The sequence below is a fragment of the Erinaceus europaeus genome, chromosome 17, assembly GCF_950295315.1.
Source record: "Erinaceus europaeus chromosome 17, mEriEur2.1, whole genome shotgun sequence".
NCBI classification, from domain to species: Eukaryota; Metazoa; Chordata; class Mammalia; order Eulipotyphla; family Erinaceidae; genus Erinaceus; species Erinaceus europaeus.
This window is the reverse complement of record NC_080178.1, coordinates 63,675,256-63,695,429: the sequence shown is the minus strand read 5'-3', so window position 1 is coordinate 63,695,429 and position 20,174 is coordinate 63,675,256. Positions and strand designations below refer to the sequence as shown.

The 20,174-nt window shown below is 55.0% G+C and overlaps 1 protein-coding gene across 2 annotated transcripts in view; it reads left to right on the top strand.

Moving 5' to 3' along the window:
* ARHGEF17 (Rho guanine nucleotide exchange factor 17) overlaps window positions 1–11,639 on the top strand; it is a 62,141-nt gene extending 50,502 nt beyond the window's left edge. The window contains exons 4-21 of one of the 2 annotated variants that reach the window (XM_060176856.1): window positions 452–568; window positions 973–1,065; window positions 1,254–1,430; window positions 1,677–1,727; window positions 1,969–2,075; window positions 2,155–2,240; window positions 3,534–3,652; window positions 3,983–4,196; window positions 4,708–4,781; window positions 5,213–5,412; window positions 5,617–5,900; window positions 6,356–6,605; window positions 6,873–6,959; window positions 7,225–7,292; window positions 7,498–7,646; window positions 8,799–8,973; window positions 9,082–9,351; window positions 10,199–11,639. In XM_060176856.1, the coding sequence (XP_060032839.1) occupies window positions 452–568; window positions 973–1,065; window positions 1,254–1,430; window positions 1,677–1,727; window positions 1,969–2,075; window positions 2,155–2,240; window positions 3,534–3,652; window positions 3,983–4,196; window positions 4,708–4,781; window positions 5,213–5,412; window positions 5,617–5,900; window positions 6,356–6,605; window positions 6,873–6,959; window positions 7,225–7,292; window positions 7,498–7,646; window positions 8,799–8,973; window positions 9,082–9,351; window positions 10,199–10,395 (2,718 nt within the window). In that variant the 3' untranslated portion in view covers window positions 10,396–11,639. Of the gene's footprint in view, window positions 1–451; window positions 569–972; window positions 1,066–1,253; window positions 1,431–1,676; window positions 1,728–1,965; window positions 2,076–2,154; window positions 2,241–3,533; window positions 3,653–3,982; window positions 4,197–4,707; window positions 4,782–5,212; window positions 5,413–5,616; window positions 5,901–6,355; window positions 6,606–6,872; window positions 6,960–7,224; window positions 7,293–7,497; window positions 7,647–8,798; window positions 8,974–9,081; window positions 9,352–10,198 lie in introns of both variants that reach the window. The other variant, XM_007527527.3, reaches the window with a different exon arrangement.
* Window positions 11,640–20,174: the final 8,535 nt, after the last annotated feature.

The window sequence follows — 20,174 nt, the reverse complement described above, 5'->3', positions numbered from 1 at the left end:
AGGAGAGAAAGGAAGCAGGACTTGTGTGTGTAACCCTCACTCAATCTGCACCAATGCATATGCCAGAGTGGTGCGGAGCTTCTAAGTAAGTATATCGTGAAGAGAAAGAGGAAGGTGCAGTTATTCCCCCGCTTGCTGTTGGTGACTGCTGCACAGAGAAGGCCACCTGATGAAAGCCTCAGTGCAGGACCAAACAAACAAAAACAGACAAAAGGAAGGTGCTGGAATGAGCCTCTGTCACTCAGGATAGCGAGGAGGGACATGATGAAGCTGGAGACCCAGCTGAGAGAGAGAGGCAGCCATACTTACCACACGTCCACACTGCACAGAAGCACATACCTGCCCCCTCACGGGTCATAGCTTTTCTGGTTGAACACAATCTGTGGAGACTAGGACGGGTGAGATGAAGTGAGGGTCATCGCAGGGTCTCCAGATGCTTCTTCACTCACAGTTCTCCAAGGATGTCCTGGTCAACATCTACTCTGCCTATATCGATAACTTCCTCAACGCAAAAGACGCCGTGCGTGTGGCTAAGGAAGCCAGGCCTGCCTTTCTCAAGTTCCTGGAGGTACCGTGGGTTAACATAGGGTGGAGGTGACACTCACCTTGGGTCAGTGTCGGGGTCCCCAGGCACTCCCAGCCTGGACACCAAGTCCTAACCAGTGGCTCAGCCTCTGCCTGAGAACTGAGCTCGTAGCTTTATTCTTCCTTCCTCCATTCCTTCCTCCATTCCTTCCCTTTTCCTTCCTTCCTTCCCTTTTCCTTCCCTCCTCTCTTTTATTTGACAAGACAGAAAGCAATTGAGAGGGGTAGGGTAGATAGATCAGGAAGGAGAAAGAGAGACACCTACACACGGTTTCACCACTTGTGAGGCTCCCCCCTGCAGGTGGGGATGGTGGCCTGTCCTTGGTCATGACTTTATTTGCCTGTCACACCTGCCCTGGGAACCCACCCACCCACTTCTGGTTTCAGCAAAGCATGCGTGAGAACAAGGAGAAGCAGGCGCTGTCAGACCTCATGATCAAACCTGTGCAGCGAATCCCCCGCTACGAGCTACTGGTGAAGGTGGGTGTGGGGCCAGGTGAGAGGGGCCGCTAGGGGCTCTGAGACCCCAGAGGTTAAGCCCAGCACTAGGCCCCCAGGGGCCAGATGGGAAGGGAGGTCGTCCTCTGCAGTGTCTGCCCAGAGCCCCCTGCTCCCACAGTCAGTGTGGGTCAGCTCAGTAGGCCAGTCAGGCCTCCTTCCCACCCCAGGACCTCCTGAAGCACACGCCCGAGGACCACCCGGACCACCCGCTGCTGCTGGACGCGCAGCGGAACATCAAGCAGGTGGCCGAACGCATCAACAAGGGCGTGCGGAGCGCTGAAGAGGCCGAGCGGCATGCACGTGTGCTGCAGGAGATTGAGGCGCATATCGAGGGCATGGAAGACGTGAGTGCCATCCTACCCAAGCCATGCCCAGCTCCACGCCCACCGTGCTGTCTGCAGTGTGCTTGGTCCCAAGTCTCCCCTCTCGTGTGCATACATGTCCTCTCTCACTCTCATCTCCAGACACGTGGCTGGTAGCTCGTGAGACTTTGCTTCCCCTGGACTGGCCCATGAAGGGGACTTGGGGCTGGGGAGGGACAGGGGTTGACAATTCGCCTTTAAAATGCACTGTCTCCACCGGGCCCACAGCTCCAGGCCCCACTGCGGCGGTTCCTGAGGCAAGAAATGGTCATCGAAGCGGTAAGAAGTGTTCTTTTGTGTCTCCACCTCCCCATTTTGGTCACACTTCTGCTCATTACCTGCTACCTTGGGTCTCTCTGCTTTTCCACCCCAGTGGGAGCCCTGGGTGGATGCTCATCCCTGCCTCTGCCTCTGGGCAGCTGAGAGAAACACTGTCCCCTGGGCCCGACTGTTTCCTGGGGCCCCATGGGAAGAAGGGGAAGAGCTCTGGGTCTGAAAACTGCCTCGGGCCCCACAGAAGGCAGTCAGTGGCAAAAAGGACCGATCCCTCTTCCTGTTCACTGACCTCCTCATCTGTACCACCCTGAAACGGAAATCTGGCTCCCTGCGACGCAGCTCTATGAGTCTGTGAGTGTCGGGTGGGCTGGGGACTCAGGCAGTGGGGCACTCCCCACCCTGGCCAGAGCGCCCACTTGGCTTTCCCCAGGTACACGGCTGCCAGCGTCATTGATACAGCCAGCAAGTACAAGCTGCTGTGGAAGCTGCCACTGGAAGATGCGGACATCATCAAAGGTGGGGCTGGCCTGGCCCGGGGGTCTGGGGCTCTGGGGCCAGTGTCCACTTCCTAGTCCTCCTGGAGGGCTTCACCAGTGATCCGGGCTGACCAGTGGGATTTGGGGGGAAATATACAGAGCCAGACCAGGACCTGTCCTCACAGAGCACCTCTGGCCTTGCTGGACCTGCTAAGAGTGCTGGCATCACACCATAAGCACCAACCCACTGCAGACTCACTTAAGCAAGTGGTGTTAGATGATGTGGCTTGGGGTTTGGGGCACAGAACAGAGTCCAAGCACAAGCTTGGTTGGAAAGAGCTGTGTTGTTTGGAGACTAAGCAGGACAGGGCTGAGGCCACTTTGAGGAGCGATTCCTGTCGTGTGTGTTTCTCTGTGCATCAGCCTGTTCTCTCTGTGTGACTCCCGTGGTCCTTCTCTGCCGCTCAGCCTTTCTTGCTCAGCTCCCAGCGCTCGTGGCTCCAGGATCCCAAGTTCTCCTTCCTGAGTGCTGGTCCAAGGTGGTCGGGACTGGCAGCTCTGGGCCAGCAGTGTAGATTCAGGTCCCCCTAGTGTTACCTGAGGTGGTCCCTAGAGTGGGGCAGGGATTTGCTTAATCCCTAGAACCCAAACCAACTATTGGGTCTACTTCATCTCAGCCAGGCCAGTCACTGGAGAGATTGCCATCAGGTCAGGTGCCAGGTCAGCCATGTCTGGGAGTAGGGGCAGGAGACATGCTGCCAGGTGGTGAGGTCGGTGCAGGGAGGGTTTCCCACAGAAGGAGTGGAAGACAGCCCAAGGTTGGCTTGTCCAGTGCACTCCACATCATCTACTTTGCTGTGTGCAGGCCCTGGGTGGGGGTGCTGAGCTGGCCTGTGGAGCAGTTACTTGGCAGTGGCCAGGAACAGGATAGGACCAGGGAAATCCAGAGCTCAGCTCACTGCTCCCTCCTTTGTAGGGGCAGTGAGTCCTTGGTCAGCAAATCTGCCGGTCTGACGCGCCTGCTACAGCACTGTGCAGCCTGTGTCAGCTTAGCTGCCTGCTTAGCTGGCAGGGCCATCTGCTCTTCCCTGGAGCTCTCCAAACACTGTCATCCAGAGCCCTGGGACTCTGAGTTGGGCCCAGCTTCTTGCTCTCAGACGTGGAATTTCTCTGCAGGTTGCCTAGGGGATTCGCAGCTCAGTTTGTCAGCTCCCCTCCACCACCACCCCCAGCCTTGCCAGCTGGAGAGCATCCATTGCTGGCAGGAGTAACTAGCCAGGTCTTCCCTGCTGTGTCTCTGGATGTGCTCATGGCCTTCCTCTGTCCCTACCAGGGGCAACGCAAGCCACTAACCGGGAAAACATCCAGAAGGCCATCAGCCGCTTGGATGACGACCTGAACACCCTAGGCCAGATGAGCAAGCTGTCCGAGAGCCTTGGCTTCCCCCACCAGGTCTGTGCCCTCTGCCCCAAGTTGGGGGTGTGGGGGGTGTCTGACTCTCTGAGGGAGAGACGACAGCCTTGTCATTTGCCCAAGGAAGAGATGCTCCTGTCTCTGATCTAATGGGAACACGAAGAGGGAAGTGATGTTCTGGGCCTGTGGCTAGGGATACAGCCCCTTTGCAAGCTGAGGGAGCCGTCTTCTGTTTGGGGGGTGGGGGAATCTAGGTGACCTCTTGTTAGGGAGGTGGGGGCAGAGGAGAGGCAGGTCTGCACACAGCCCAATGCAGGTGCAGGCTGTGGGGGAGATGTGAAAGCCTGAGCCTGGGCCCCCTCACTGCAGAGCCTGGATGACGCGCTGCGGGACCTGTCAGCCGCCATGCATCGGGACTTATCAGAGAAGCAGGCGCTGTGCTATGCACTTTCCTTTCCCCCAACCAAGCTGGAGCTGTGCACCACAAGGCCCGAGGGCACTGACTCCTTCATCTTTGAGTTTCCCCATCCTGATGCCCGTCTAGGCTTTGAGCAGGCTTTCGATGAAGCCAAGAGGAAGCTGGGTAAGCCAGGGCACCCGCCCCCCAGGACCTCCAGGCAGAGAGCAGCAGGGAGCAGCTTGCAGTCAACTGTGACTTCAGGAGCCAGAAACCCTGGGCCAGCCATGTCCTGTGTCCCAGCCCCTGCCAGAGGCAGGCAGGCAGGCTAAGACTGCAGTGAGACAGGACTTTCCCAAGGCCTCCTGGAAGGGAGGAAACTCTATAGATAGGGTCCACTAGGGGCAGGGGCCCCATCATGGGAGTGAGGGCCAGGACCCCCGTTGCCACACAGACATTCGGAGAAGGCCAGACCGCGCTGTTGGTCGAGGTCCATGGTTTAGAAGACACTTAGAGACCTCTGGATTTATCGTCCCTATTTACAAATGGGCATGCTGAGACCAGAGACAAGCAAGTGTAACCCACAGCCACCTCTTAAAGAGTCTCTGGAGGGCAGGAGAGGAAGGGAAATGTGCAAGGAAGGCTGGAGCCAGGGAAAGGTGGGTGAGTGTCTTCTGTCCACCCATCTCCACTACAGCATCCAGCAAGAGCTGTCTCGACCCTGAGTTCCTGAAAGCCATCCCCATCATGAAGACCCGCAGCGGCATGCAGGTGTGTGCATGTAGTCAGGGCAGCGCATGTCCTGTTCATTGAGCTGTGTAAATGCTTCCCCTGGAGTCCGCAGCTCTCCTCACATGCGTGTGGGTGTGGGTGCTGCATGGGTGCCACGTGTGTATGGATATGTCCTTGCACGCCTGTGGCTGCCTGTAAGTGATGACTGTGCTTGTGCAAGGACATACTTAGGAGCAGAAGTCAGTTTCACCGATGTCCCTTGCCTACATAGACACATGCATTGCAGTGACAGTGGAAGTTTCTCCATGTGTACATGCATGAATGGATGATTCCCCACGCCATGGTATTGTACATCTGATGTGTAGGGAGCGTCACTCACGTACCCGACCCCAGCCCCCACGTTCTGCTGGCCAGACAGTTGAGGGCCCCGGCGATTGTTCACCTTTCCCTGTCCTTGGCACTCTTTGCAGTTCTCCTGCGCGGCCCCAACGCTCAGCAGCTGCCCTGAGCCCTCACCCGAGGTGTGGGTATGCAACAGCGATGGTTACGTGGGCCAGGTGTGCCTGCTGAGCCTGCGCGCTGAGCCTGACGTGGAGGCCTGCATTGCTGTCTGCTCTGCCCGCATCCTCTGCATTGGGGCAGTTCCGGGTCTGCAGCGTCATTGCCACAGGTGAGCAAATATGGGTGGGCGTGGCTCTCTCAAGTGCTAGCGCTGAGTGGGTGGGGCCTTGCCTGTGGGCGGGGTCTTGGGCGTGTCCGCTAAGTGGGCGGGGTCTTGAGGTGTCCCGCTCTAGGCGGGGCCTTATTGGGGGTGTGGCCTGGGCGTGTCCGTAGTGTGGGCGGGGTCAGCTCTTAGTGTCTCCTTGGTTTGCAGGGAGCAACCCACATCACTGGGAAACCCCCAGGAGATCCCTCCAGAACCGGACGTCGAGGCCACTGAAGAGGAATCAGCAGTGCTGGCAGAGCCGGGGGCCCAACCCTGCCTGCATATCTCCATTGCAGGCTCAGGCCTGGAGATGGCGCCAGGCCCGGTAGAGGGTGACCCCCGCCCAGAACTGGTGCCCTTTGACAGCGACTCTGACGATGAGTCTTCGCCCAGCCCTTCAGGGACCCTACAGAGCCAGGCCAGCCGGTCCACCATCTCCTCTAGCTTTGGCAGTGAGTTCCTGCTTAGAGGAGGGGGCAGCCCAGCAGATACTGATGGGTGAGGAAGGACCAGGCACAGGCCAAGGCAGGGAATCAAGTCAGGGCTAGCACCGAGCAAGGGAGGGTGAGCTGGGGCTATAACTCTGAGACTCCTCTCTTCCTCCAGGGTAGTGGGAGGGTTGGGCCAATTCTCAAGTGTCTGGAATGCCAGAGTAAGGCCAGCGAAGCATGGGTAGAGCAGCTGGACCCTCTATCCATGGTAGACAGTGGGTTGGAGGGGAGCCAGCACCTGTAGTACCAAGTGTGGCCAGTGAGCACAGGGACCTGCGCCCTGAGCTGATGCAGAAGCTCAGGGATGGGAAGTGACATAGCCCGGAAGGTGTATCACCTGCAACTGAGATCAAGAAAGATCTCAGGCCTCAGGTCTGGCTGGAGGGAATGGAGATAGAGGCCTTTGTTCCCCTCAGATGAGGAAACCCCAAGCTCCAAAGAGGCCACTGCGGAGACCACCAGCTCAGAGGAGGAGCAGGAGCCTGGCTTCCTGCCACTGTCTGGCTCCTTCGGGCCTGGAGGGCCCTGTGGCACCAGCCCGATGGATGGGAGAGCCCTGCGCCGCTCCAGCCGCGGCTCCTTCACCCGGGGCAGCCTGGAAGACCTGCTGAGCGTCGACCCTGAGGCCTACCAGAGCTCTGTGTGGCTGGGCACCGAGGACGGCTGGTAGGGCTGGAGAGGGCCAGGGACATGGTGCCAGCACCCTCAGCTCCCCGCTTCAGAAGTGATGACACTCTGCAGCAGGAGGGCTTCGGGACAGACCTTAAGGATGCTGCCAGCCAGAGCTGCCCGTGGGTCTGAACCCACAGGGAGCCTTTGGGGGGTCTCTGTGCCCTAAGCAGGGCCCTGGCCTAAAGGAGATGGTGGAGGAGGGGGGACTGTGGGGACCCAAGAGCCCAAGCTGAAGTCATGAGTGCACCCCCTGACCTACAGTGTCCACGTGTACCAGTCTTCCGACAGCATCCGGGACCGCAGGAACAGCATGAAGCTCCAGCATGCAGCCTCCGTGACCTGCATCCTGTAAGGCTCCCAGGGGGCCCTCCCCAGCCAGATCCTCTCAGCTGCGCACACAGGCCTCCTGTTAGTCACCAGGGCCACCTGTTTCATGGCTCTTCCTGTCTGTAGGGATTGGAAGCTGGAAGCCGGCCCTGTGCCTCTCTTACACTTTATGGCCTTGGGCAGGTCACTGTCCCTTCTTAGACTCACATTCCTCTCCTGGAGGGTAGGGGTAGGAGAGATGGTCTCTCGGGAACCACAGCCATTCTGACTTCTCTTCTCTGTCTAGTTACCTGAATAACCAGGTGTTTGTGTCTCTGGCCAATGGAGAACTTGTGGTCTACCAGAGAGAAGCAGGTGTGTGCCTACCCCTGGAGCCCCTTGCAGGTGCTGGGAGCTCTCTCCTGGGAAAGGCTGGGACCATGAGTCAGTGCACATGGCCTTGGACACCTGCCAGGCCCTCCGTGGGCCTTAACGTGGGGTTATTAGCGCGGCATGTCGGGAGGGGGAGGTTCAAATGCAGTATTAGACTGAATTTGCTCTTTTCTTTGCCCCACTCCAGGCCGTTTCTGGGACCCCCAGAACTTCAAGTCAGTTACCCTGGGTGCTCAGGGGAGCCCCATCACCAAGATGGTGTCTGTGGGTGGGCGGCTGTGGTGTGGCTGTCAGAACCGAGTCCTTGTCCTGAGCCCAGACACGCTGCAGCTGGAGGTAGCCTGGGGATGTGGGGCATGGGGCAAACAACACAGCTGGTGACACGGGGTCAAGGGGAAGATATGGGGGTAAGGACATTAAAAAGCATCCATTTGGGGGTCGAGCGGTAGCGCAGCGGGTTAAGCGCACGTGGCGCAAAGCACAAGGACCGGCATAAGGATCCTGGTTCGAGCCCCTGGCTCCCTACCTGCGGGGGCGGGGGGGGGGGGGCCGGGATTGCGGTGAAGCAGGTCTGCAAGTGTCTGTCTTTCCCTGCCCCTCTCTGTCTCCCCTTCTCTCTCCATTTCGCTCTGTCCTACCCAACAACAATGATAACAATAAGGGTAACAACAAGGGCAACAAAATGGAAAAAATGGCCTCCAGGAGCAATGGATTCATAGTACAGGCACCAAGCCCCAGCAATAATCCTGGAAGGAAAAAAATAAATAATGAATTAAATAATAAAGCTTCCACCTGGGGGTCAGGGAGATAGCATAGTGTTTATGCCAAAGACTTTAATGCCTGAGCCTCTAAGGTCTCAGGTTCAATCCCCAGCACCACATTAAGCCAGAGCTAAGCAGTGTTTTGGTTTTAAAAAATTAAATTAGGGGCCAGGTGGTGGTACACATGGTTAAGTGCACACATTACAATGTTCAAGTACCCTGGTTCAAGCCTCTGGTCCCCACCTGCAGGAGGAAAGCTTCATGAGTGGTGAGGTAAAGCTGCAGGTGTCTCTGTCTCTTTTCCTCTCTATCTCCCCCTCCTTTCTCAATTTATCTCTGTCTCTATCCAATAATTAATCAATTAACTTTTTTAAAAAGAAACTTTTTAAAAAAATTAAAAATCCCACCAAAGGAGAAGCCAATGGTTCATCTTCAGACCCTCCAAGCTTTGAAATTCTCTATTACATCACTCAACTTGCATGGGGGAAGGGACACCCCCATTTTAATTCCTCAGGATTAAGTGGAGAGGCCCCAGTGAAAATCTTGGAAAGGGTAACCATCCACACCTAGAAGCCAAGCTGCCTTTGTTGTCAATCTGGTGGGCTTCCTGGAGAGGCAGAGTGTGGGTTGCGAGGAGGAGGGGTGCCGCAGGTAGAGCACAGTCAGGGAGGGGCTGGTGGAGGCGGGTTGTCAGCCACCCTCTGCTCTCTGTCTACACCCCACCCAGCACACATTACACGTGGGGCAGGACTCCAGCCGCAGCGTGGCCTGCATGGTAGACTCCAGCCTGGGTGTGTGGGTGACGTTGAAAGGCAGCGCCCATGTGTGTCTCTACCATCCAGAGACCTTCGAGCAGCTGGCTGAGGTAGACGTCACGCCTCCCGTGCACAGGATGCTGGCAGGTACCCACCTCCCCCACTTCCATGCCACCCGGAGAGTCTGATCGCCTGCCACCGAGCAGGCTGGGGCAAGCCAGGTGGGCGCCAGCTCTGCTCCTTCTCCCTCCACAGGCTCTGACGCCATCATCCGGCAGCACAAGGCTGCCTGCCTTCGGATCACAGCACTGCTGGTCTGTGACGAGCTGCTGTGGGTGGGCACCAGTGCCGGTGTTGTGCTCACGATGCCCACCTCACCGAGTACCATCAGCTGCCCTCGAGCACCCCTCAGCCCTGCCGGCCTAGGCCAGGGACACACTGGCCATGTCCGGTTTCTGGCTGCAGTGCAGCTGCCGGATGGTTTCAACTTGCTCTGCCCTTCACCACCACTGGCCCCAGACACAGGTGGGTCTGCACATCCGACCCCAGCCCGGCGATACTGGCTTTGGGTCTAGGACACCTTGCTGTCCTGCCAGGGGTGTTCAAGAGGGAGGGAAAGTGTACTGCATAGCTGAAAAATGTCATATATTACAGGAAGTAATGCAGTAAGAAAGGAAGTAAGAAAACCCAGTGTGAACTCTACCAGGATGGGGTGTGTGTGTGTGTGTGTGTGTGTGTGTGTATACACTTAAATGAGAATATGGTACAGGAAGGGGGTACATACAACAGGAAATAACAACAACAACTAGAAAAGATGTTTGGGGCAGGAAGTAGATCAGGAAGTGATGTGAAGAGCAGGAAATCGCAACAGCACCAGAAAGCAGAACATAGAATGACACACATAGAACAGGAAGTGGATGGGACTGTGAGACTTAGAGAATGAAAAATCATAGGGCATGATGCACACCAAGGAGGCCCAGTTAGCAGTGATTTGCTTTGTCAGAGCAGGAAAAAATATTCCCAAGAGGAAGGGGCTGTGGGGTGAGAGCAGGAAGGCCTCAGTCGGCGGGTTATCTGCAAGACATAAGCTACTACCTGGGAAAATGGAGTGTCCCCGGTAAGTGACGTCACTTGACTGGGAAGTGCAGTGAGCGATAAGAAGGCTTATGGCTAGGAAGTGGCCGTTCCTTTCCAAGTAGGAAGTTATTGGCTGACAAGAAGCAAGAGCCCCCACAGGCACTAGACATGTGTTTTCTCTTATCTCTGGAGGTATGGGAGCACAAGCTGGTGGAAGTGTGTAGCCAGCAGCCCAAAGTGGTGGAAAAGTGTAGCCAGCAGCCCCTCAGCCTAATGCTCCCTTCTGCCCCCCTAGGTCCTGAGAAGCTGCCATCGCTTGAACTCCAGGATTCCCCTCGGCACAGAGGCCCTGCCTCGGCCAGGCCGAAAATGCTGGTTATCAGTGGCGGCGATGGCTATGAGGACTTTCGGCTCAGCAGTGGGGGCGGAGGGAGCAGCGAGACCGTGGGCCGGGACGACAGCACAAACCACCTCCTCCTATGGAGGGTGTGACCCTGTCCACTCTGGCCCAGGACGTGTCCGCCCACCTGCCCACAGCCTGCTTGCCTCTTCCTAGCCCACATGCAGACTGTGACCAGGGGTGCCTGACTGAAGCATCCTCGATGCTCCCGGCCTGGCAGAAGCATCCTCAATGGACATCTGGCCAGCCGGGCCCAGGCCTCTCCTAACCCTTGGGCTGCCCTGGTCCTCCCAGTGGTGACGGGGGAGGAGGGAGGCATGCAGGCTGCCCAGGACCTCTGTCCCTGGAGCTTCTACCAAAGACACTGCCAGACCTGGACCCCGTGGGGCTGGGGAGTGCCATGTGCAATATGTGGAGGGCTTTCTGGGGGCAGATCTTCTCCCGTGTACAGTATTTATGTTCCTTTTTAGATGTGTACCTTCTCAAGCACTTATTTATGCCGTGGCCTGGGGCAGGGGGTGATCTGAGGAAATGAGGGAGAAAAAGAAAGTCTGTCCCTGCCCCGAGGGCCACCCTGGGACCCTAACCAAGCCTTTCCAGAGGGACCAACCCCCTTACCACATATCCGCGACTCACACGCTGCATACACACACACTGCATGTTCAGGGCACCAGGTCAGCGCGTCCTCACATAAGCTGCCACAGCCTCGGCCTGACTGGATGCTGACTGGATGCTCTCTAGCATCCAGAGCCATGGGCCAAGTCCCTGGTCATCCAGAACAAGGGGGTGACCTTCTTTGGGGGACCCCTCCCCAGGCCTCTGCATTCCTGCGCTTGGCAGTGCCTTTCGTGGTTTTCTGATTTGGGAACGTGAGTGGGGCACTGAGCAGGGTCCTCTCCTGGCCTGAGCAGAGAATGGGACCCCTGCCATCCTGGCTGTTGCCCCAGTTGCTTGCTGGGGGACAGACCTTGGTGCCCCCTTACTGACCACTCAGCCCCTCTCTTCACGCTCTCTCCTGCCTGCCAGGGGCACTTCCTCTAGGAAGGCTGCCCGGCACAGAGCGGGCGGATATGGCCTCCTCAGCTAGGAAGGTGGCCACGTGAGGGCAGCTTCTCCCGTTGCCCCGTGGCTGGGGGGTCACTCTCTCCCATGCTTCTGTAGCTGCCACTCCAAAGGTCTGCTTTCAGATGGGGTTTGTCTGGTTCTGCTTCTGTTCAGGGGGGTGGGGGGAAGGTGGGTCATTGTGGTCTTCGCCTATGTTTCTCTTGCTACCAGCCATGTATTATCTTTCCTTGGATGATGGAAGTTTAAAGAGTCAATAAATAGAAACACCAAACGTCTGCTCTTCGTCCGTGGGCCTGGAGGCCTCCTATCAGAAGCCTTGGGCCTCCCTACCACCAGACCTCCCCCAGCAAGGCAGCCCTGAAGGCCCAGAGGCTGAAGTGGTGAGGCAGCTACTGACTTGTGTTGTGGACAGGGTGGGCCCCCTTCCTTTCACCCCCTCCAACTCCCAGTGCTGTCTATAGTGTCCTTATCAGGACAAGGAGTTGTGCTGGTCCACTCCTTTGTAACCAGGGCTATATGTTCAAGTCCTTCACAAATTACATAGGAAATATAGATCATATAGGACCAAAGAAACAGCTCACCTGGTAGGGTGTCTCCTTACCATGCACATAACTCGGGTTTGGGCCCCAGCACCACATGGGAGATGTTATAGCTCGGTGCTGTGGGGTGTCTCCTGTCTTTCTGTGCCTCTACCTAAAAGAAAAAGTGGCCTGAAGTGGTGAAATCGTGCATGTGAGAGGCTCCAGTCTTCCCAAGTATGTATATGTATATTAACATATATATTGGGTTGTAGGAAAAGTCATGATGTATTTTTCTGTGCAAAAATGCATCATGACTTCTGACAACCCAATATATGGGGGCAGTATATCCGTAAGTTATGTATACACAGCCCCAGTCTCCCCTCAGCTTTTGCACCAGTGAGGCTAGGGTGGGGATTGGGAATCGGAAACTGGCACAAGCTATAAGTAAAAACAATGAGGTAACCAGTGAGTCTGTGGACCCACCCAACCACCGCTCTCCAGGTAAGCTTCACATGAAACAGGGATCTGACACAGGCCCAGGTAAGTCCAGGATCTGAGGGGGGAGTAGAATCCAAGTCTCTTTGCTGGTCCCAGAAGGTGTCCTTAAATGGCCAGAGACTCCAGGCCAAGCTGCTATGTGGCAGGAGCCTTCCCCCCAGAGAGCAGTACCGGCCATGGGACAGTAGGCACTCAGAAAGAGCAGGGGGCCCCTCAGCTTGGCTGGAAACTGAACACTCCCCAACCTAAGGAACTAAACTGGATTGTCTGGAGGCTGGGAGCAGCTCGGTGGTGGAGTGCAGGGTTTGCGTGCATGAGGTCTCCAATTCCATCCCCTGCACTGTGTTCAGGAGTGCTGCTCTGATTCTTTTTTTTTTTTTTAAGAGAGAAATAGAGATGGGGAAGACAGAGAGGGGGAGAGAAAGACACCTGCAGACCTGCTTCACCACCCATGAAGCGGCTCCCCTGCAGGTGGAGAGCCAGGGGCTTGAACCAGGATCCTGGAGGAGCAGTGGATTCGTGGTGCAGGCACTAAGCCCCAGCAATAACCCTGGCGGCAAAAAAAAAAAAAAAAAAAAAGAAGAAGAAAGAAAGAAAGAAAAGAAAATCAGTTTTCTGAGCAGCTTTTGATTTGCAAACACAGGTGTGTATCGGGTCTGCTGCCCACACCACCACTCTGATGTGGAAAGAAGGGTTAGATTAGATGCAGATGAGTCAGAGAAGGCAACAGCCAGGGAAAATGTAATGAAACAAAGGACCTGAGAGGGCAGCACAGACCTTGAAGCTGAACAGAAATCATTGCCACTAGCTAGCTATGTGATTTAAAAAAAGATTTTTAAAAAATTATTTCAAATGAGAATTTTACAAGAAAGGCCAGAGCACCACTCAGTGATGGCACCAACAGCCACAGTCATGTAATTCCTGCACTCTTGCCAGCTGAGCTATCCCCTGGGTGGCCACTTGTACAATTTGGGGTGAACTGAGCCCCCATTTCCTCAGCTGTAAAGTGGACTCAATAACCCTTCCCCACCCCCTCAGGGCTGTTTCTTGGGTTGCAAGGATTCTTTTGTCCCTGAAATGGGGGTTGGGTGGGAGTGGCGGACACACTCACTGTAGCAGTAAGTGGCTGTCAGCACAGTGGCCCAGCTATGGAGACACCTCTCCCCCATCTTGGGAGCTGTGGGCAGGGTGGTCCTGGGTGCACAGTTGTTCAGTTTCAGGCTCAGTGGATTCCTGGCAGAATTAGCTTCACAGTGTGGGATTCTCTGCCTTGGCTGCACACTATGCCCACCTGAGGAGCCCCTCATCGAAGGCCAATTAACTGCATGCTGAGGGAGGGGCCCAGGTGTCGATAGTAAAGCACGGGATTGTCAGAGAAGTGCATAAGTCATTGAGGCTTGATGAGTTCTCATAAAGTGAGCCAGCCTAGAGCCAGAAACAAACCATTTCAGTATTCTGGAAGCTTCCTGTAGACTCCCTCTTCCAATCTGCCTGCCAGGATCCTGACACCGAGCTTCAGTTTGGTCAGCCAGGGTGGAGAACCACTTTCCCTTCTTTTTTCTCTTCTTCCTTTCCTTCTTCCTGTCTTATTTATTTTTATTTATTTTAAAATATTTATTATTGGATAGAGAAAGAGAAAGGAGGAGGAGATAGGGAAAGATAGAAATCTGCAAATCTGCAGCCCTGCTTTACCACTCATGAAGCTTTCCCCCTGCAGGTAGGGGTCGGGGCTTGAACCCTGGTCCTTGCACACTAATGTGTTTACTTAACCAGCTGCATCACAGCCTGGCCCTTCTTATTTATTTATTTATTTATTTATTTTTGAGAGAGAACCAGATTATCACTTGCATATGCAATGCTGGGGTGGGACTCAGGGCCTCACACTTGCCAGTTGTGTGATGTAGTCACTGCACCACCTGCTTGCTGCATTGCCCTTTTATTTTTCATTTTTTAAAAATGTGTATTTATTATTATTGTTATTACCACCAGGGTTATTGCTGGAGCTTGGAGTCTGCGTGATGAATCCACTGCTCCTGTTCGCCATTTTTTACTTCTATTTATGAAAGGAGTGGAAATAGAGCTAGAAAGACACCTGCAGGAGTTGGGCGGTAGTGCAGGTGGTCAAACGCACGTGGCGCAAAGTGGGAGGACCTGAGTAAGGTTCCTGGTTCAGGTCCCCCCCCCCCCCCCCGCCCTCCCCTCCCTGTCTCCCCACCTGCTGGGGAGTCGCTTCACAAGCAGTGAAGCAGGTCTGCAGGTGTCTATCTTTCTCCCTCTTTGTCTTCCCCTCCTCTCTTCATTTCTCTTTGTCGTAGCCAACAACAACAACAATAAAACAGTAAGGGCAACAAAAGAGAATAAATATATTTTTTTAAATCTTAAAAAAAAAAAGACGGGAGTCGGGCGGTAGTGCAGTGGGTTAAGCGCACGTGGCGCAAAGCTCCCGGCTCCCCACCTGCAGGGGAGTCACTTCACAGGAGGTGAAGCAGGTCTGCAGTTGTCTATCTTTCTCTCCCCTCTCTGTCTTCCCCTCTTCTCTCCATTTCTCTCTGTTCTGTCCAACAACGACGACATCAATAACAACAACAATAACTACAACAATAATAAAAACAAGGGCAACAAAAAGGAAATAAATATTAAAAAAAAAAAAAGACATCTGCAAGGAGAGTTAGGCAGTAGTGCAGCGGGTAAGCACAGGTGGCGGAAAGCACAAGGATGGATGGTGTAAGGATCCCGGTTCGAGCCCTCGGCTCCCCACCTGCAGGGAAGTCACTTCACAAGCGGTGAAGCAGGTCTGCAGGTGTCTATCTTTCCCCCCTCTTGTCTTCCCTTCCTCCCTCCACTTCTCTCTGTCCTATCCAACAATGAGGACATCAATAACAACAATACTAACTACAACAATGAAACAACAAGGGCAATAAAAGGGAATAAATAAATAAATACTAAAAAAAAGACACCTGAAGCACTGCTTCACTACTCATGAAGCTTCTGCCCTGCAGGTGGGGACCAGGGGCTTGAACCTGGATCCTTATGCATAACAATGTGTGCACTCAACCCAGTGCACCGCTAATCAGGCCCCCTTAAGACAGAGAGGAAGAAAGTCAGAGTGAGAATGACAGAGACCACAATACTGAAGCTTCTCTCAGTGCAATGAGGCCTGGACTCACATCTGGTCCGTGCACATGGCAAAGCCATGCACTACCCAGTGGGCTGTTTTACCAGCCCTTAAGATTTATTACAAAGTTGTTTGTTTATTTTCCCAGAGCACTGCTCAACTCTTATGGTGGCTTATGGTGGTTCAGGGAGTTGAATCTGGGACATCAGAGCCTCAGGCATGAGAGTCTTTATATAACCATAATGTCTCCGGCCCAGGTTTATTTATTACATTTGAAGGAGACTTTTTAAAAATATATATTTATTCCCTTTTGTTGTGCTTGTTTTGTAGTTGTTGTTATTGATGTCATCGTCGTTGGATAGGACATAGAGAAATGGAGAGAGGAGGGGGAAAGAAAGACACCTGCAGACCTGCTTCACCTCTGTGAAGCGACTCCCCTGCAGCTGGGGAGCCAGGGGCTGGAACCAGGATCCTTACGCCGGTCCTTGCGCTTTGCGCCACCTGCACTTAACCCATTGCACTACTGCCCGGCTCTCAAGGGAGACTTTTATATGAGGCAGAGAGAAGAGAGACAAGACAGAGCATCCCTCTAGTACATGTGGTGCCAGGAATCAAACCAGGAACCACAAGCATAAAAATCCAGCAGTCTCCCAGTCAAGCTTTTTCAGCCAGCCTGAACCACTTCTCTAAAGGGCATGACCATGGCTGCCCCTTAGAGAGGGAGGAAACAGCTCTTAGGTTTAACCAAGGCAAGGAGGGCAGAGGAGCCTGGGTGACGGCACAGACCCAGATGGAGCAAAGGGGACAGGACGAGGCAAATGGGGGGGGGGGGAGCAGGGAGCCAGGGGCCAGCTGGGGACTTTGTTTTGTTCTCTGCTCTGTACTCATTTGTAGTAGATCTGGAGAATTCAGCTGGAGCTTGTCACAAACCAGAGCCCAGCTTCCCTTTGTTGTGTATATGCTACAAGACAAGAGCACAGAGTGTCTCATTTCATCCTCACACTGACCCTGGCAGGTCACGGCCTTTGTTCTTTGGTCCCAGAGTAGAAGAGCCCGGATTCTGCCATCGGTCCACTCAGGACTGCCTGATGGAAGAGGGGAAGGGTGGCCTCAGGGGTGGCTGCCAAATGGGAGCACTCAGCCTGCCTCCAGGAGGCAGCAGGCTCAGGCTCCTGACACCAGTCCCAGCAGGGAATCCTGGCCCTGAGTGTGGGAGAACCCGTTCAAACACCGTCTCTCCAAGGGAGCTCTCCAGGTGGCCTCTTGGATTAGGGACAGAGGCCAGGACCACTCAGTCACCTGCCTCCTGGGAAAGGGGCTGCGGAGAGGAGGCTGAGTCATGTAAGGCGACATTGAGGCCGGAATGCTCGTGGAGGAGCATCTGACCGCTCTGTAGTCAGAAAGGACAGAGTGGCCTGGGAGCCCAGGAGGTGTGGGGGCTGCATTAACTGGCCTCCAGGGTCCCCATCACACTCTGGGGACAGAGGCCAGCACTAGTCTAGGTGCAGAGTGAGCAGCATGGTTCAGGCCCTAGTGGTGACCCTCTGAGCGAGGAGCTGGTGTTCCAGAGCTCTCAGTTCCGGCCTCAGGCCTGGCCTGCTCTCACTGTGACCCTAAGCAAGTGTCTGGCCCCGCTGGACCCAGGTGACCTCCCTCTAGGTGCCCTTCACGTCACTTGCAGGTCTGCCAAACACCAAGTCTCTCGCTGCCCTCACAGCTGAGAGCCACAGGCCAGGCTGCAGGAAGCAGCAAGGGCAGGCACTATTTTAGGCCCATTACAGCCAGTGAGTGCTCCTGCCTGGCAGGGCAAACGGACAGGCTCACAAGTTGAGTCGGGCAAGCAGCAGGGCTGAGATGGGCAGGGCCACCTACAGAGGCCCCAAAGGGCAGGTAGCAGGCTGTAGGGGTGGGAAGGTAGAGAGGAGAGGGTGCAGAGGGGGTCTGGAGAGGGGGTGGGTGCCCCCTGTGTGGAGTCTCAGCAGATTCACAGTCTTCTGGGTAGGTGAGCTTATGCTCAAAGAGGCATAATCACTTGCTTAAAGCCATACAGCATGTCAGTAGCAGGACGGGGACTTCGAGACCAGGACAGAGTCTGGATCTGAATTCAGGCTTAGTGCCACATGTCAGAGTTGAGTGGTGCTCGGGACTCTCTTGCTCTCAGAAAACTGTATATATATATATGTGTGTGTGTGTGTGTGTGTGTGTGTGTGTGTGTTGTGTGTGTGTGTTTGCTTGTTTGCTTGTCTGTTTACCAGAGCATTGCTTAACTCTGACTCATGGCAGTGCCAGGGGTTGAGCCAGGTACCTCTGGTGTTAGACATGAGACTCTTTTTTGCATAACCACTATGCTATCTCCTTGGCCCTAAAGAAATAAATCTTAAAGGGGGGGGGGGCTGGATGGTGGCCTGCCGGCAAAGTGTGCACATTACCATGTGCAAGGACCTGGGTTTGAACTCCCAACCCCTTTGGGAGCACTTGCAAGGGGAGGCTTCTCAAGCCGCTGACCAGTGCTGTTGTCTCTCTCTTCTCTCTTCCTCGATGTCTCTCTCACTTTCTAATCTAAAAAAATATCAGGGGAGTGCAGGCAGTGGTGCATCTGGTCAAGTTCACACATCGCAGTGCGCAAGGACCCAGGTTCAAGCCCCTGTTCCCCAGCTACAGGGGGAAAGATTCATGAGGTGAAGTAGAGCTGCAGGTGTTCCTGTCTCTTTCCCTCCCTCCCTTCCCTCCCCCTCTCAGTTTCTGTCTCTATCCAATAATAAGTAAATTTTAAAAAAAATTCTGGGGACAGTGGAATTGTGCAGGGGCAGAGTCTCTCCCAGTGAAAGCCCTAGTAGGAGGGAGAGAGGAAAGCTGCCACCGATCCTGCTTCAGGTTTCCAGGCTGGGATTCTAGGGCAGCCAGCAGAGGGCGCCATCTTTGCACAGGATCACTACGTCGTGCTTCTGGTCCTGTGGCCACCCCAGGCAGAACCTTAGCAGCACATGGAGCCATACTCCCGACTCTGGATCACCACTACAGCTCATTGCAGTGTACCGGGGCCTTGTGCTGTGCCACCTGGGATGAGTTGCTGGTTTCCCAGGGCTCGCTTTCCTGACTGCACTACTAGCTTCTCCAAGAAGCTGGTCTTGGAGATCTCCGTGCTCAGAATGGTGATGCTAAGTTTCACTGGGCCCATGTGAGATGTCCACCACCATGAAGGCCTGTGGTTCTGAGGGACCTTTGTTCTCCAGGCCTCGTAAAGAGCTGGCCTGTCTCTCCACCGGCCTCCACAGCCCCTTCCCCATCCTCTAACTAGAGCTCTAGATGCTCCTAGGCGCTTGGGGAGACTTCCACCTGCAGTGAGTTGTGGTTTGGGCATCAGAGTCAGCAGTAAATAATAATTAGGCCCTTCATGACCTAAGATTGTGGAGCAGGAATCCTCACTCTGCACCTGCAGATCAAGAACCCAGTCCTCACTCCTGACCAGCCCTCCTGGCTTGGGGGCCACCTCCGTACCACGACAGATATCCTCCTCCACCCCCCACCCCAAGCTAGCATGGCATTTGGGCACCAAGTCTGACCCATTAACTTTCAGATGGGGCAACTGAGCTGGTGTAGGGATTTGATAAAAACCTCAAGGATGGCCATAGACGTGGGCCTGGTCCCTCTGCCCCGTGTCTGAATAATAGCCACTGCTTTGGAACTAAGAGGCCTACCTCCATTTGAGTTACTGAATGACGAGTGAAAGGCTACCACTTGAACTCCAGAATTTGCAGCTGGGGGCTAGAAAAAAACATTTGCAGGAATGGGGGCATCTTGAGTTGCCCAACCCCCCCCCCCCACAGGCTCTCTGGGCTCCCTGAGCTTAGATGTGGGCTATGGGGCCCTGGCATCATCCCTAGTCCTGGGGTGTCAAATGCGGGGCTGGGCCATGACCCCAGCACCTGTGACCTGCAGCGTTTTCCATCCTCCCCCTCCCACAACTTGGGCAAGGTGCTGGGAAGTGGAAACTCCTTCCTGTTTCCCTTCCTCTGCAGGTGTCCAGTTCTCCTGGAATCTCCTGTATCTGGGGGGACCTAACCATAACCCCTTTTTTCGCCTCCTGGCTCAGAGTCGCTGAGTCAGTTCGCTTGGAATTCCCCACAATCTGTCTCCCCCAGCAGATGTATTTACCTCCCTCCACCTCTGCCATGGGCTGTGATTATCCTGGTTCCAGCCAGGCCTTGCCCCTGCATGAGGCCTTGCTCTGAGTCTCCCCCCAGCCCACTGTCCTGGAAGGGCTACCTGGGTGGGAACCCTCAGAAGGGTAATGGGTGCTGAGCTGCCCACCTCCAGCACAGAGTCACAACAGCTCCAGGGGACACAGCTGACAGCTCTGGGCTCTGTCACTGCCTGCTCTGCACCCAAATGGGGGCGGGCAGTGTGTCACCTCTCCTGCTGAAAGGGGGCACACTAACGGTCCTGGCAGAGCATGCTGAAGTGGCAATGCATAGGGGAAGGCCTCATGGAGGTCTGGGTCCGGGAAAGGCTGCAGGAGCCCACCAGCTGGGCCTCCTTCGCAGACTCACGTGCATCAGGCTATGTCTCATTAGGGAAATGGAGGCGGGGAGTAGGGGTGCACTCGGGCCTCATCAAGGCAAAATGAGGTCATTCTGCCTCGGTGTCGATGTCCAGGAGAAAAACGAGGCCC